We start from the raw sequence: 14,424 nt of genomic DNA, 5'->3' as shown, positions 1-14,424 counted from the left end.
CCCAGCGACAGTAAAGGAACGGTGACATATTTCCAAGTCAGGATGGTGAGTGGCTTGGAGAGGAACTTCCAGGTGGTGGTGTTCCCATGTGTCTGCTGCCCTTGTCCTTCTAGGTGGTAGAAGTTGCGGGTTTGGAAGGTGCTGTCGAAGGAGCCTTGGTGAGTTGCTGCAGTGCATCTTGTAGATGGTACACACTGTACGTCGGTGGTGGAGGAAGTGGATGTTGAAGGTGGTGGATGAGATGCCAATCATGTCGACTGCTTTGTCCTGGATGGTGCTGAGCTTCTCGAACATTTTTGGAGCTGCACTCATTCAGGCAAGTGGAGGTATAATCTGAGGACAAGCTAGGTAAATATGGGGGAACAACGGAACAAACAAATTCTGATAGAGTTGGATGAAGAGGAGAGGAATAAAGCTCATGTTGTGGACAAACAGCAGCATGGATCTGATGGGCTGATTGGCCTGTTTCTGTGCTGTAAATACTATGCAAGGTAAATAGACGTGCGACAATTGGAAGAAGAGATGAGGAGGGCTGTCCAACAGCTCAGTCGAAGAATTTCAGGAGGAAGAGGTGGAGGGGGAGGGGCAGAGGGATTTAGGGAGGAAATTCCAGAGCCTGGGATGTCGGCAGTGAAGGCACAGCCACCAATAGTGGGATGGAGAGGAAAACGCAAGAGGGACAAGCCAATGGCACAACTGTTTCTACTCATTGTCAAGAAAGGAAAATAGCTGCTTTAAAAGAATGCCACTTGGCCATGCAGTTCATGCCAGTGGTGCAGAGTTCATGTGGTCTATTGTGGATGGACATTTCAGGACAAATGGTCTGAAAAAAAAAAGATTTGAGCCAACAGATTTGGAGCTCACAACAGACAGGGTTGGTGGGGAGATTAAGGGGCAGAAAGAGAAATGGGCAAAATGTACAGAGCTGATGGTGGAGGCTGGATACAGGCCAATCGATAGACTTAGTTCCAGGAGGAAAGGGGGCTAGTCCACCAATGTTACATAAACTGTACAGCACAGAAACAGGGCATTCAGCCCAACTGGTTCATGCACAGCTTGAGTTCAAGCTCAGCTATGAAATCCTCCTGATTTCAGTAACCCCACCCCCAAACCAACACTCATGTCTTAAGCAGGGCTAGCCAGTGAGTAGCTGATGGCCGCAGGTTCAATCTCTGGATGGTGCTGAGTCAGGATCTCAGTCAGGGCAGTCTGCCAGTACCCTCAGCAGCACCCTTTACTCCATGGAGACAAAAATGACTGGGATCCGAATTCCCAATCAATCCCCAGTAACTCCAGGTGGAAGTGCACTTGTGTGTGAATAAGAAAGGTCAGCCCACATTCACAACTCAAAACACACAGAAGAAGATGTGCCCGGCACCCATTGCAAACTCTACGTATGGCTCTGGCCTCACAAGGAGTTGGTGCCTCACCGAAGAAGGGAAATTGAGGAAGTTGCCAAGAAAGACTTGCTTTTATCTAGCGCCTTTCACACCCTCAGTACATCCCAAAGCACTTTACAGCCAACGAAGTGCTTTTTAAAGTGGAGTCACTGTTGTGACACAGGAAACGCGGCAGCCAATTGGAGCACAGAAAGCTCCCACAGTGAGCAAATCAGTAAATGGTTAGATAACCTGATTTCAGTCATGTTGGTTGAAGGATGAGTGCAAGGGAGAGAATTAACCTGCTCTTCTTTAAAATGGTGCCACGAGATCTGGTACTCCACCTCGGTCTAACGTCTCATTGAAAAGATGGCACGTCCGACAGTGCCAACAATCCCTCTACCTCACTGGAGTTTCAACCTGGATTTTGTGCTCAAATCTCTAGAGAGGGATTTGAACTCACAGCCTTCTGACTCAGAGATGAAAGAGCTATCAAAAAAACTCCTGCCGACACCACATGCCAAGCAACTTTCTTTGAAAATAACTCCTTGCATGCGCGAGGAAGCTAATATTGGATAGGAAGTGTTCAATGTTATCCTGGACCCATTACAGGTCATGATGTTAGGTACCCATTGAGCAGGCCACTGTAAACTTAACATCCTGCCCTACATAATTTAGATATGAGGACCAGGCTCCCAGTGAAAGGGCATCGGTCAAACCTAATTAATTCACCCAAATTTGGTTAAAAACAGCCTAGCCGGCAGGGCTGCTGTACAGACCACAAGAGTGAAGCAATCGCCTGAAAGTAGACTGATCACAACTGAGTCAGAGAGGGTTAAGAATAGAAGAACATAAGAAATAGAAGCAGGAGTGGATCGTACGATCCACTATTCAATAAGATCATGGCTGACCTACTGCCTTAATTCCATTTTCCCACCTGCTCCCCATATCTCTTGATCCCCTTGAGACCAAAAATCTGTCCATCTTAGCCTCAAATATGTTCAATGATGGAATGTCGCTCCAGCTCAAAATACCATTGTCAGCTGGCCCGAACAATGGGATAAAGCAAGTGGACAAGCTCAGCATCCCCCCCACCCCCAACTCCATACCCGCCTCTCCCCCCGCCAGCCCTCCCAGAGAAACCAGAAAGTAGGTGAGAAAAGAGGAAGGCCACTTATACCTGAACTGCTCGTATTCGAGCAGCACGCACGGCCCCCTGTCCAACTGCCAGGTCCCATTGACCTCCCAACTCCCAAACCTCCTCGGGTCAACGAAGCACAACACCTGCATCGGCTTCTCCTTGGTGAAGAATTTCAGATGAGCGTGTTTTGGGATCTCTTCCTCAGTTGTCAGCTTGAAGGACCCAGACATTCCGAAGCGGAAGACGATGTCCATGGGCGCGGGTAGCTGGTTCTCGTGCCCCGCCGCGTTCGACTTAACGTCCTCCTTCCCATCCTCCTCTTTGATGGGGGTAAGAGTCAGCTTGACCTCTTTGCCTCTCGACACTGCAGAGATGAGGTAGGCATCACACGTGAAAGGCACGTCACAGTTTTTGCTCACTGCAGATTTTTCCACTCGCCCTGAAAACACAGTGCCACTGCAGGCCCGGTTAACGAACCTGCTCGCCAAGTGGAGTTCGGGTCCTTCAGGCATTTTAAAGTTCGATCTAGGATAACAATAAAAACACAATGATCAGGACAGATGACAATGGACTGTGGGCAGGCTGAACGCTAGTCTTAAAAGAAGCACTTCTCTCACCTCAGGAGTGGAGAACAGTTCGAACTGGTAAGATCATAAGAAATAGGAGCAGGCGTAGGCCCTTTGGCCCCTCAAGCTTGCTCCTCTGTTCAATAAGATCATGGCTGATCTGATTGTGGCCTCAACTCCACTTTCCTGCCTGTCCACCCCTCCTCCCAGCATTATCCTCGATTCCCTTACAGATCAAAAATCTGTCTAACTCAGTCTTGGATATATCCAATGACCCACTGCTTTCTGGGGTAGAGAATTCCAAAGATTAATGATCCTCTGAGAAAAGATATTCTTCCTCATTTCTGTCTTAAATGGGAGAACCCTTATTCTGAAACTGTGTCTCCCAGTTCTACATTTCCCCCATGAGGGGAAACATCTCCTCAGCTTCTGCCTTGTCAAACTCCCCTCAGAATCTTACTTGTTTCAATAAGATCACGTCTAATTCTTCTAAGCTACAACAGATATACTCAACCAGTTCCAGGACACCTGGGAAGTGGTGTGAATTGTATTCAGACCACAAACTTCCATTGGATTGGCCTACGATTATGCTTGGCAAAGTACAGCAGTGGTTTGCCATTGCCTTCTGCAGTGTGGCTGACCGGGAAACTCTCCTGCTCTTACTACCTGTCATAAGGTGTAGTGGAAGGATTTCCAGGCTGATAGTCAACCTGCTTGGCCACATTATGAACCTACCTTCCATGGCCATCAAGTCCTGACATGGGACTTGAACCCAAAGCCTCTAGCCCAGAGGTAGGGACACTACTACTGCGCCACAAGACCACATGGTTTATATAAGCATACAAAAAAAAAATTGCATTTAGATAGTGCCTTTAATGTCGTAAGACATCTCAAGGTGCTTCACAGAAGCATTATCAAACAATTGACAACAAGCCACGGGAGGAAATATTAGGGCAGGTGACTAATACCTTGATCAAAGAGTTAGGTTAAGGAGCTTCTTCAAGGAGGGCAAAGAGGCAGAGAGGTTTGGGGAGCGAATTCCAGAGCTTAGTTGAAGGCATGGTCTTCAATGGTTTGGGCAATGAAATTGGGGATGTTTGCAAAAGGTCAGCTTTGGAGGAATGCAGACATCACGGAGGTTTGCAGGACAGGAAGAGGCTAGAGAGATAGGGAAGAGGGTGAGGACATGGAGGAATTTGAAAATAAGGGAAGAATTTTAAAATCGAGGTCTTGCCGAACTGGGGTCCAATATGGTCAGCGAGCGCAATGGGGGCGGGGAATGGCTTAGCGGGATATTGCGCGGGATAGGACTCAGTCAGAACGTTTTGTTCGAGCTGAAGTTTGTGGAAGGTAGAGGTGGAAGCCCGGCCAGGAGACCACTCAAAGAGGCAACAAAGGTTGTCAATCTTTGGAACTCTCTTCCCCAGACAGCGGTGGAGACAGGGTCAATGAATATTTTTAAGACGGCTTCTTGACTAACAAGGGAGTCAAAGGTTAATAGGGGGTAGGCAGGAATGTGGGGTTGAGGCCACAATCAGATCAGCCACGATCTCATTGAATGGCGGAGCAGGCTCGATGGGCCGAATGGCCTACTCCTGCTCCTAACTCCTATGAAGGTACGAATGAAAGTTTCAGTAGATGACGCTGGGGCATGTACACACACTGACTATATTTTTAAGGTGCGACGTGCTGCCCTATGTCACCGTGATGCCACTAAAATCAGCACAGAGAGAGAGCCAAGGCACATCAAAATGAAAACTTAAAAACTTCCTGGGTTTTACAAAGAATGGCATTGGAAATAAGAGAAAGGTGCAAGCCTCTACATGCTGAAATCCCCATACAATTCACACCATTTACCAGGTGTCTCAGAAGTCTGAGGTTTCTTGAAAGATCATTAGATTTTCAATTGGATATTTTAAACCTCTTCATTGCAGCTCTATATTGCGATTCTGAAATTACGTGTAAACCTATTTTTGGTATGGATACCGCAGCTGAGTGCTTGAGGGTTCCAACCTCTGCATAGTGCATGACTGTGCAGCCAGGGTACAGTTAGTGCCAGTGGAGCCGGTTCTACAAACCCACACTGCTGCTCAGCTGGGAAATTTGGGATATCACAGGCCTTCTGCCCTGCCTGAGATTCCCTGATTGCGGAATCCTAGAGCACAGGAAGAGGCCATTCAGCCCATTGTGCCTTTTGCTGGCTCTTAGAAAGAGCTATCCAATTAGTCCCACTCCTTCACTCTTCCCCCATAACCCTCCAATGTTATCCTTTCCAACTTTATATCCAATCCCCTTTAGAAAGTTACTAACGAATCTGATTCCACTTCCCTTTCAAGCAATGCCTGCCAGATCACCACAACTTGTTGCATAAAAATATTTCTCTCCCAGATTCTTTGTCAATTATCTTAAACTTGTCTCATCTTGTTGCCAACCCTCTGACAAAAACGTTCACTATTTCTGAAAGCCTCCATTAAATCTCCATTTTACCGTCAAAGGAGTGCAATCCCAGTTTCTCTAATCTCTGCTACATACGCGATCAGTGGACAAAATTCCCCCAATAGCATGCAGTCAGAAAAGCCCCTAAATATTTCAAATACTGCCTATATGCTTAGTGATCCTCTGTGATTATTCAGTCAGAGTACATTGAACATTGTCCACCTAATGCCACAATATAGCACAGCAACAGCAAAATACTGCACTCCACAGTAACAGGGACCCAAAATGGCAAACTGTTACATAGAAACATAGAAAATAGGAGGAGTAGGCCATTCGGCCCTTCAAGCCTGCTCCGCCATTCATTATGATCATGGCTGATCATCTAACTCAATAGCCTGCTCCTGCTTTCTCCCCATATCTTTTGATCCCTTTCGCCCCAAGAGCTATATCTAACTCCTTCTTGAAAACATGCAATGTTTTATCTCAACTACTTTCTGTGGTAGCGAATTCCACAGGCTCACCACTCTGTGGGTGAAGAAATTTCTCCTCATCTCAGTTCTAAATGGTCTACCCCATTTCCTCAGACTGTGACCCCTGGTTCTGGACTCCCCCACCATCAGGAACATCCTTCCTGCATCTACCCTGTCTAGTCCCGTTAGAATTTTATAGGTTTCTATGAGATTCCCCCCTCGTTCTTCTGAACTCCAGCGAATATAATCCTAACCAACTCAATCTCTCATATGTCAGCCCCACCATCTCAGGAATCAGTCTGGTAAACCTTCGCTGCACTCCCTCTATAGCAAGTATATTCTTCCTCAGATAAGGAGAACAAAACTGCACACAATATTCCAGGTGTGGTCTCACCAAGGTCCTGTATAATTGCAGCAAGACATCCCTGTTCCTGTACTCGAATCCTCTGGCTATGAAGGCCAACATACCATTTGCCTTCTTTACCACCTGCTGCACCTGCATGCTTACCTTCAGTGACTGGTGTACGAGGACACCCAGGTCTCGTTGCTCTTCGAGCCTGCTCCACCATTCAACATGATCATAGCTGATCCTCTGTCTCAACTCCGTACTCCCGCTCTCTCCCCATACCCCTTGACACTTTTAGAGTCTAGAAATCTATCTATTTCCTTCTTAAATATATTCAGTGACTTGGCCTCCACAGCCTTCTGTGGTAGAGAATTCCACAGGTTCATCACCCTTTGAGTGAAGAAGTTTCTCTTCATCTCAGTCCTAAATGGTCTACCCCGTATCCTGAGACTGTGACCCCTTGTTCTAGACTCCTCCCCCCTCAGCCAGAAGAAATATCATCCCTGCATCCAGTCTGTCCATCCCTGTCAGAATGTTATATATTTCAAAGAGATCTCCTCTCATTCTCCTAAACTCCAGTAAATGCAGGCCTAGTCGGCCCAACCTCTCCTCATACAACAATCCTGCCATCCCAGGAATCAGTCTGGTGAATCTTTGCTGCACTCCCTCTATGGCAAGTATATCCTTTCTTAGATAAGGAGACCAAAACTGCATGCAATACTCCAAGTGTGGGCTCACCAAGGCCCTGTATAGCTGCAGTAAGACATTCTTGCTCCTGTACTCAAGCTATCTCACAATGAAGGCCAACATACCATTTGCCTTCTTAACTGCTTGCTGCACCTGCATGCTTGCTTTCAATGATTGGTGTACAAGGACACCCAGGTCCCTTTGTACATCAACATTTCCCAATCTATCACCATTTAATTAATACTCTGTCGTCCTGTTTTTCCTACCAAACTGGATAACTTCACACTTATCCACATTATACTGCATCTGCCATGCATTTGTCTGAGTTTATAAGACAGGCATCATCAAAAGTTAAAGATCAAGCAACACTTTAAAGGTTCAATATAAATGCATGTAGTTATTACTCAGAATAGAGATTATATAGCAGACTATACAGAGATCATATAGCAGAAGTTTCACTTGTGGTCACAGGTCACATTCAGCACCCCGAACCCTGGCGACTCAGTCCCATTCTCACTTAGAAAAATCAGTAGAAATTAAAATTGGATGGTTTTTATAACTAGCGGATAATTCACAACTAAAGTTTCAGATTCAAGTTGAAAATCAACACCAGTAAACAGAGGCCTTTCATAACCTCAGGACATCCCAAAGCGCCCAACAGCCAATGAAGTATTTTTTTGAAGTACGGCCGCTAATTTAATGTAGGAAAGGCAGCAGCCAATTTGTGCACAGCAAGCTCCCACAACCAGCAATGTGATAATGAACAGATAATCTGCACACCGAAACAAAAAACTTAAAGTCCAGGTCCATACTCAGTAGGTCAGCAGTCTGCTTTATGCATGTCGGTCGAGATTTAAATATTAGTCAGGGCAACTGGGGAGAATGCTACTGCTCCATTTCAGATGGTGCTATGGGATCATTTACGGCCACCTGAGAGGGCAGACAGGGCCTTAGTTTAATACCTGAGCCAAAAGATGGCATCTCCGACAATGCAGCACTCCGAGTCTGGATTTTGTTCTGGCTTTTCTGCTCACGTTTCTAGAGCAGGATTTGAACTCCTAACCCTTGAGTCTGTGAGTGCTAGACCACTGAGGCAGAGCTGACACCCAGTAACCATGGCATGAACCATACACATCTATATCCCTGTTTGCTTAATCCATCCACATGCATTTACACAAAAAAAAAGACACGCTGCTGAACACAGAATAAACCTGCAGTGCTTCACTCCTGCTCTGGGCTGGCCAGAGACCCTATAGCTGCTGTAAAGGAACAAGGTTGGGGGGGGGGTGGGGGACAGTGTGGATTGAACTGAGTACAGCTAAGCGGATGCCTAAGCAGTTTAAAGCGCAATACTTCCTTCCCAGGCGAGAATCCCCAGGCGCTTGTAGCGCTGCTGCGCTGCGCTCCGTCTGCATGGACATGAGGATTTATTGTCGGGTCCGAATCGTGAGCAAATCTGTTACGAAACAGCTGGAAGGTGGCAATGAAATGTACAAAGGCTTGCAACAGGATCAAAATGATAGGGAATGAAACATATACACACACACACACACACACACAGAGAGAAATGACTGGTACAATTAGACTTTGCAATGCAATGCAATGGAAAGTTTAGTCTGAACAAACCCAGGGCAATATCAACGCTTCTTCCTTGTCCAAAGTAGTGGGGTTTCACTTCCTCTCTGTCTTCAATGAGAAGCAATCTGGGACCTGTAGTCAATCTCACAGCACTGACGTCAGCCTTAAAGGAGCAGGGTTGCACTCTGCGTTTCGGTTAAACGGGACAGAGGCTTGCACTGTCACCACGTGTGACAAGTTCACTCGGAGGGTTATGAGTTGCTCTGGCAACATGCATGCTGTGGGCTGGAGCTGCGATGGGTGGACGCTCCCACGTTCCTGGCTGACCGGGGGAATCTCCCCCGCTCTTACCGCCTGCCATTGGCGTGTGTTGGAGGGATTTACACGTTGATACTCAAAAGCTATTTGAGCGCACCTAGCTGTGGCTCAGTTCACAGCACCCTCGCCTTTGAATCAGAGGGTTGTGGGTTCACGTCCCACTCCCGGAAACCAAGAACTGTGATTGTACTCAAAAGAGTTGCAATCTGTGACTGTTGGTAACTCGAAAGAGTTTCCTTGGCCATCAAGTCCTGGGGTGGGACTCAGTGCTTCTCGTCAGAGACAGGGAGGCGACCCACTGTGCCACAAGACCTCCTGGTAACACTGTTATATCCTTATATTATTCAGAAAGAGCTAATTCTTCTGATCGCGTACATCAGGATGCTACACTGCTGTCAGGTGCCAAGCAACAACACATCAGTCCACCAACCACATGGAAAGCAACAATTAACACACTTGATGAAGCTCCAACATTTTGAGTCTAAAAGTGTGATTATTTCAAACTTCTGGGAACAAAAAGGCACCATTTATGACCACAGGACATCCCAAAGCCAGTGAAGTACTTTTTTGAAGTGTGGTCGCTGTTGGAATGTGAGAAATGCAGCAGCCAATTTGCACACAGCAAGCTCCCATGAATAGCAATGCCATAATGGTCAGATAACCTGTTTCTGTGTTGTTCATTGAAGGATAAATATTGGCCAGGATATCGGGATTGCTCCCAAACTCTCCTTCAAAATAATGCCATTGGATCTTTTACCTGAAGGGGAGATGGGGTGCTATATGCGCTGAAGAAGGGTCTTACAGACTGGAAACATTAATTCGGTTTCTCTCTCCACAGATGCTGCTAGACCTGCTGAGTTTTTCCAGCATTTCCTGTTTTTGTTTTAGATTTCCAGCATCCGCAGTATTTTGCTTTTATGCTGTATGTTCTTGCTGTCTTTGGCTCCCAGATCTTGTTAATAATCACACTTTACGTTTGTAAAGATCAGAAACTCTCTGCGTTTAATTTTGCCATGCTGTCTGGTTCAAAAGAAAAAGCAGGTGGCTCTGGTTATGTACACATCACTTCAGTCTCTAGTGCAGTTGTGAAATGTGGTCCCCTGGAACACTTACACATAACACATTAGTTCCTACCTATTTACAGAGAATACAACAACATATAGCTCAGGGCCTCGGCTTAATATCTGAAGTGAAAGACGGCACCTCCGACAGTGCAGGACCCCCTCAGTGCTGCACTGGAGTGTCAGCCCTGAATTTGCACTCAAGTCTCTGCAGTGGGACTTGAAGTCGCAACTTCAGTCTCAGAGGAGTGATTGCTACAAACAGAACCACAGGTGGGCAGCATTCATACATTAAAATGAAATGTGGCCAATATCAATGGAAGATTTTTTTTTTCAAAAGAATTCTGACCTCTCTTGTACCTCTGTTGCACTTTTTGGCAAAAAGAGGAAGAGGAATGTAGGCCTAAGGCTGGCCTATCCCTGTTCTGATAATGTCGGCTCAGTGCAAGAACTCCAAGTCAGAAAATTCAAGCCAGCACATGAACACTTAATCCGGGCTAATGATTTGGTGTGGTTTGGAGGGAATGTTGGATCGTCAATGGTCTTTCCAATGAGACATTAAGTCACAGTCCCTCTCCCTCCCTGTCTCCCTGTGCTGGTGGGTGTAAGCATTGCCAGCTCTGGTTGGGCGTAGTCCAGGACATTGTGTTGTGTGACTTCCTGTGGAATCAGCATCGATCTCCCGGTGGCCAAAGAAAGCCTTCCAGGAGATTGTGAAACAATATTTTACATTGACGCCATTGAGGCCAGTTTGCTCCACAAGTATCATCACCCACCCCTCCCCCGAAACCAGGAAGGGGAGTCCCTGTGGCGCAGGCTGGGAATTGGGCGGTGAGCAGACTACAACTCCCAGAGGACACTGCAGCTGCTTTGGGGAGAATGGTGATGTGATGTGTCAAGTGCAACCCCAGAAATTGAGGCACAGGGTGAGAGTGGCGGCTGGATACGGCTGTAACAGAGGGTAAATAGCTCAGCTGACATTGAGATCTTCTTGTTGCTCATGTTTCCAGTATCTCTCCCTACCCGCACCCCCGCCCCCCCTCAAATTATTGTGCTTCAGTAGCAGTAAGAGGAGGGGCAGGATTTTTAAAAAATTCATTCATGGGATGTGGGCATTGCTGGTAAAGCCAGCATTTATATCACCCATCCCTAATTTCCCTTGTTTAGAGGACATTTAAGAGTCAACGATATTGCTGTGGGTATGTAGGCCAGACCAGATTTGTAGGACCGCAGATTTCCTTCTTTAAGGGACATTAGTGAACCAAGTGGGTTTTTACAACAATCAGCAATGGTTTCACAGTCATCATTAGACTTTTAATTCCAGATTTTTATTGAATTCAAATTCCACTATCTGCCGCAGTGGGATTCGAACCGAGGTTACCAGAGCATGGCCCTGGGTCTCTGGGTTACCAGTCCAGTGACAATACAACTAGGTCACCACCTCCCTCACCCCCCTCACCCCTAGAACCCATTCACGCCACGCCGCTGGGTTCTGTGATGCCACTTCCGCCAACATCTCCTGAAATACGTCCAGCCAGAGTTGGCAACCCTACTCGGAGACACACATCGGGGAACTTGGGACACGAGGAACCTGATCCTAACCGATCAACAAGCAGCACGATGTAATCAGCTCCATCGGTCAACCTACTGCAGGTCACTGTGGGTGGGCAGAGTGTCAGCAAGAGCCCAATGCTGGGCATCTTCGTGGGTCAGGGATTTTCACTGGGCACCTGCTCGTTCTACCATTTATCAACGCGAAAAAAGAACATGTGCTTTCAAAGAGCCAGTGGTGGTATGATGGGCCGAATGGCCTCCTGCTGCGCTATATCATTCTACACCAAGTTCCTGTACCGTAAAGGTGAGTGTTCAGCAGCAGAGATCGAACGGTACCTGGAGCACAACAATGGATTATCACAAAAAGGTTCCTGGTTACTTAAGAACAGTTGGGCCAGCTATGAGCATGAAGGCCCTCGCAACTTTGTTTGGGGTGTTTCTGACCTTGCGGCCAACATTTATCCCTCAAGCGCCGCCTGCAAAGAACTGGCCATTCACATCAATGCTGCTTGTGGGACCTTTGTGTGCAGAATGGCTCCCAACTTTGCCCACATTATGCAACTGACTAAACTTCACCAAGTAATTAACTGGCTGTAAAATGCCTTTGAAACATCCTGAGGAAGCGAAAGGCGCTTTATGAAATGACTCACGACTATTCTCCCTGCAGGCAATGATTCATGGTTAAAGTAGCAGATTTAGAAGTTTTGTGCTGTGCAACTGTTTGTCAAGGTGAAGGTATTGTCCAGATAAAAAATGGCCATTTGGAGGTCTCATTTGGTGCATTGTGCAGTGGATTTATTTTACAGACAATAATATCCACTGAATAGCTTTCGCATGTTGTAATTAATACCAAAATATATAGTTTTTCCTTTCTGAACTTAGCATAAGTGAACAGCTTGCATTTCTATCGCTCCTTTTGTATTGTAAAGGGTCACAGGGGACTTCACAGGAGCATTATCAATCAAGATTTGACATTGTGCCACATAAGAGATTAGAACAGAGAACTACTCTATCATCCATTTAGTGAAACAAACTAGATATGTAGTCAAAGTTGCCTTGTTCTTATCTTTAAATAATTATTGTCTATTTTATTTATCTGCAAAAATCGGTTCAGACAAGAATGAAGTCATTTCATAGCAGGGTTACTAACCCTAATTGAAAGTCGAACTCCAAGGGCACTGCTGTGTGCAACCCTGGAGAGAAATCATCGGGACTTTTTTGGTCATTTTCTTTGTGAACATTTATTTCTACCGGATATAAAAGGATTGAAAATGGGAAAAGGGCTAGCTGACTGACAGCCAATCATCATCCAGTTGGGTAATAAGTCTTTTTGCTTTCCAACTGGCGTAGGAAGGCAGTGAGTCACCAGGATGGATGTGTTGGCCAACTAATGGTTAAAAGTGTGATTATTTCAAACTTCTGGGAACAAAAAGGCATAACAAGCACCTTTTAATGACCACAGGACATCCCAAAGCCAGTGAAGTACTTTTTTGAAGTATGGTCGCTGTTGGAATGTGAGAAATGCAGCAGCCAATTTGCAATCCCCGGTATCCTGGCCAATACTTATCCTTCAAATCAACAGCACAGAAACAGATTATTTGACCATTATGGCATTGCTATTCGGGGGAGCTGGCTGTGTGCAAATCGGCTGTTGCATTTCTCACATTCCAACAGTGACCACACTTCAAAAAAGTACTTCACTGGCTTTGGGATGTCCTGTGGTCATAAAAGGTGCTCGTTACGCCTTTTTGTTCCCAGAAGTTTGAAATAATCACACTTTTAGAATGTGGGGGTGAGTCATGTGATGAAACCTCCAGGAATACATTTAATCACAGTTGGCAACCCTATTTTATAGTAGCTACCGACATAGCATACAATTCCTGTTTGCCCAAATCACTTTCGTCCCAGTAAAGAGGGAAGGAAACTCAGAACTAGATACCCGACAGGAACTTTGGGCCTACAGGAAGCAGAGGGTCACAGTTTACTGCTGCAGGAACTGCAACAGGCCTTCAGGTCTTGGAGAAGGGACGGGAGTGAAGCTGAGTGGACGAGGAAAGTTGGGTTGCTCACCCTTACACTTCAAGAGAGAAGGGTAAAGAAGCCCGACACCATTAAAAGCCTCAGTCCCACCAGGTGAAAGATCCATGAGACGTGTCACTTATGAACATGGCTCTCCATGGCATTGCACATCAACGTGTTGGGATCTGGAGTGCAGATATAATAATTAGATGCTAACTCAGCCTCTACTTTCGAAAGCTTGTGGGAAGCGGTTGAAATCCGCAGGTAATTGTTGCTGTTTCTAAACTGGAGGTCAGTCGGGATAACTACAATTGCTTGTAAAGTTAGAACCCGCCATGAGAGACTTATTTTCCCCTCTGCCTTTTGTTTTGCATTCGTTAACAAAGTGAGACACTTCAGAGTGAAAGGTCTGGAATCAGACACTGTAGCTAATAAGATAATTCAAAACTTTTTTAAAAAAAGCTTGGTTTGGTTTCTAATAGGCCCTGGCAAAGCAGAAGTGTTTTGCCAAACATGGATGATTTGTGATAGGGTACAGATTTTAATAAAGTATATCAAAATAATCAAACATTTTCATTGAAGGTGCTATTTTCAAACCTTACAGTGTTCAATGGGCGAGTGGCCACGAGACAAAATGTGCACTTGCATGTCGTAACCTGCAATTCCTCAGGATGTTCTTTGCAATAATGAAAGGCACAACTTGTAAGCACACCTGCTATTTCCGGCAGTTCCTCTTTAACCCCAGTGCAGTTACGGGTGTGCAATATTCGATTTTTATCTCCAAGGGTTCCAGGAAGCATCGATGCTGCCACGCATCTTCCCCACGATTTGCTCTTTGCCGTGTCTCCCTACCACAGTTCACTCTCGGC

The 14,424-nt window shown here is 46.0% G+C and overlaps 1 protein-coding gene across 2 annotated transcripts in view; it reads right to left on the bottom strand.

Moving 5' to 3' along the window:
- The window catches only part of neil1 (nei-like DNA glycosylase 1), a 42,349-nt gene extending 33,606 nt beyond the window's left edge, over window positions 1-8,743 (bottom strand). The window contains exons 1-2 of one of the 2 annotated variants that reach the window (XM_078532241.1): window positions 8,652-8,743; window positions 2,560-3,045 (exon numbers count right to left, since the gene is read on the bottom strand). In XM_078532241.1, coding sequence (XP_078388367.1) covers window positions 2,560-3,032 — 473 coding nt within the window. In that variant the 5' untranslated portion in view covers window positions 3,033-3,045; window positions 8,652-8,743. Of the gene's footprint in view, window positions 1-2,559; window positions 3,046-8,378; window positions 8,466-8,651 lie in introns of those variants that run through there. The other variant, XM_078532240.1, reaches the window with a different exon arrangement.
- Window positions 8,744-14,424: the final 5,681 nt, after the last annotated feature.

This window comes from Cetorhinus maximus, chromosome 30 (assembly GCF_964194155.1).
Source record: "Cetorhinus maximus chromosome 30, sCetMax3.hap1.1, whole genome shotgun sequence".
Classification (NCBI taxonomy): Eukaryota; Metazoa; Chordata; class Chondrichthyes; order Lamniformes; family Cetorhinidae; genus Cetorhinus; species Cetorhinus maximus.
This window is presented reverse-complemented; position numbering and strand designations above follow the sequence as displayed.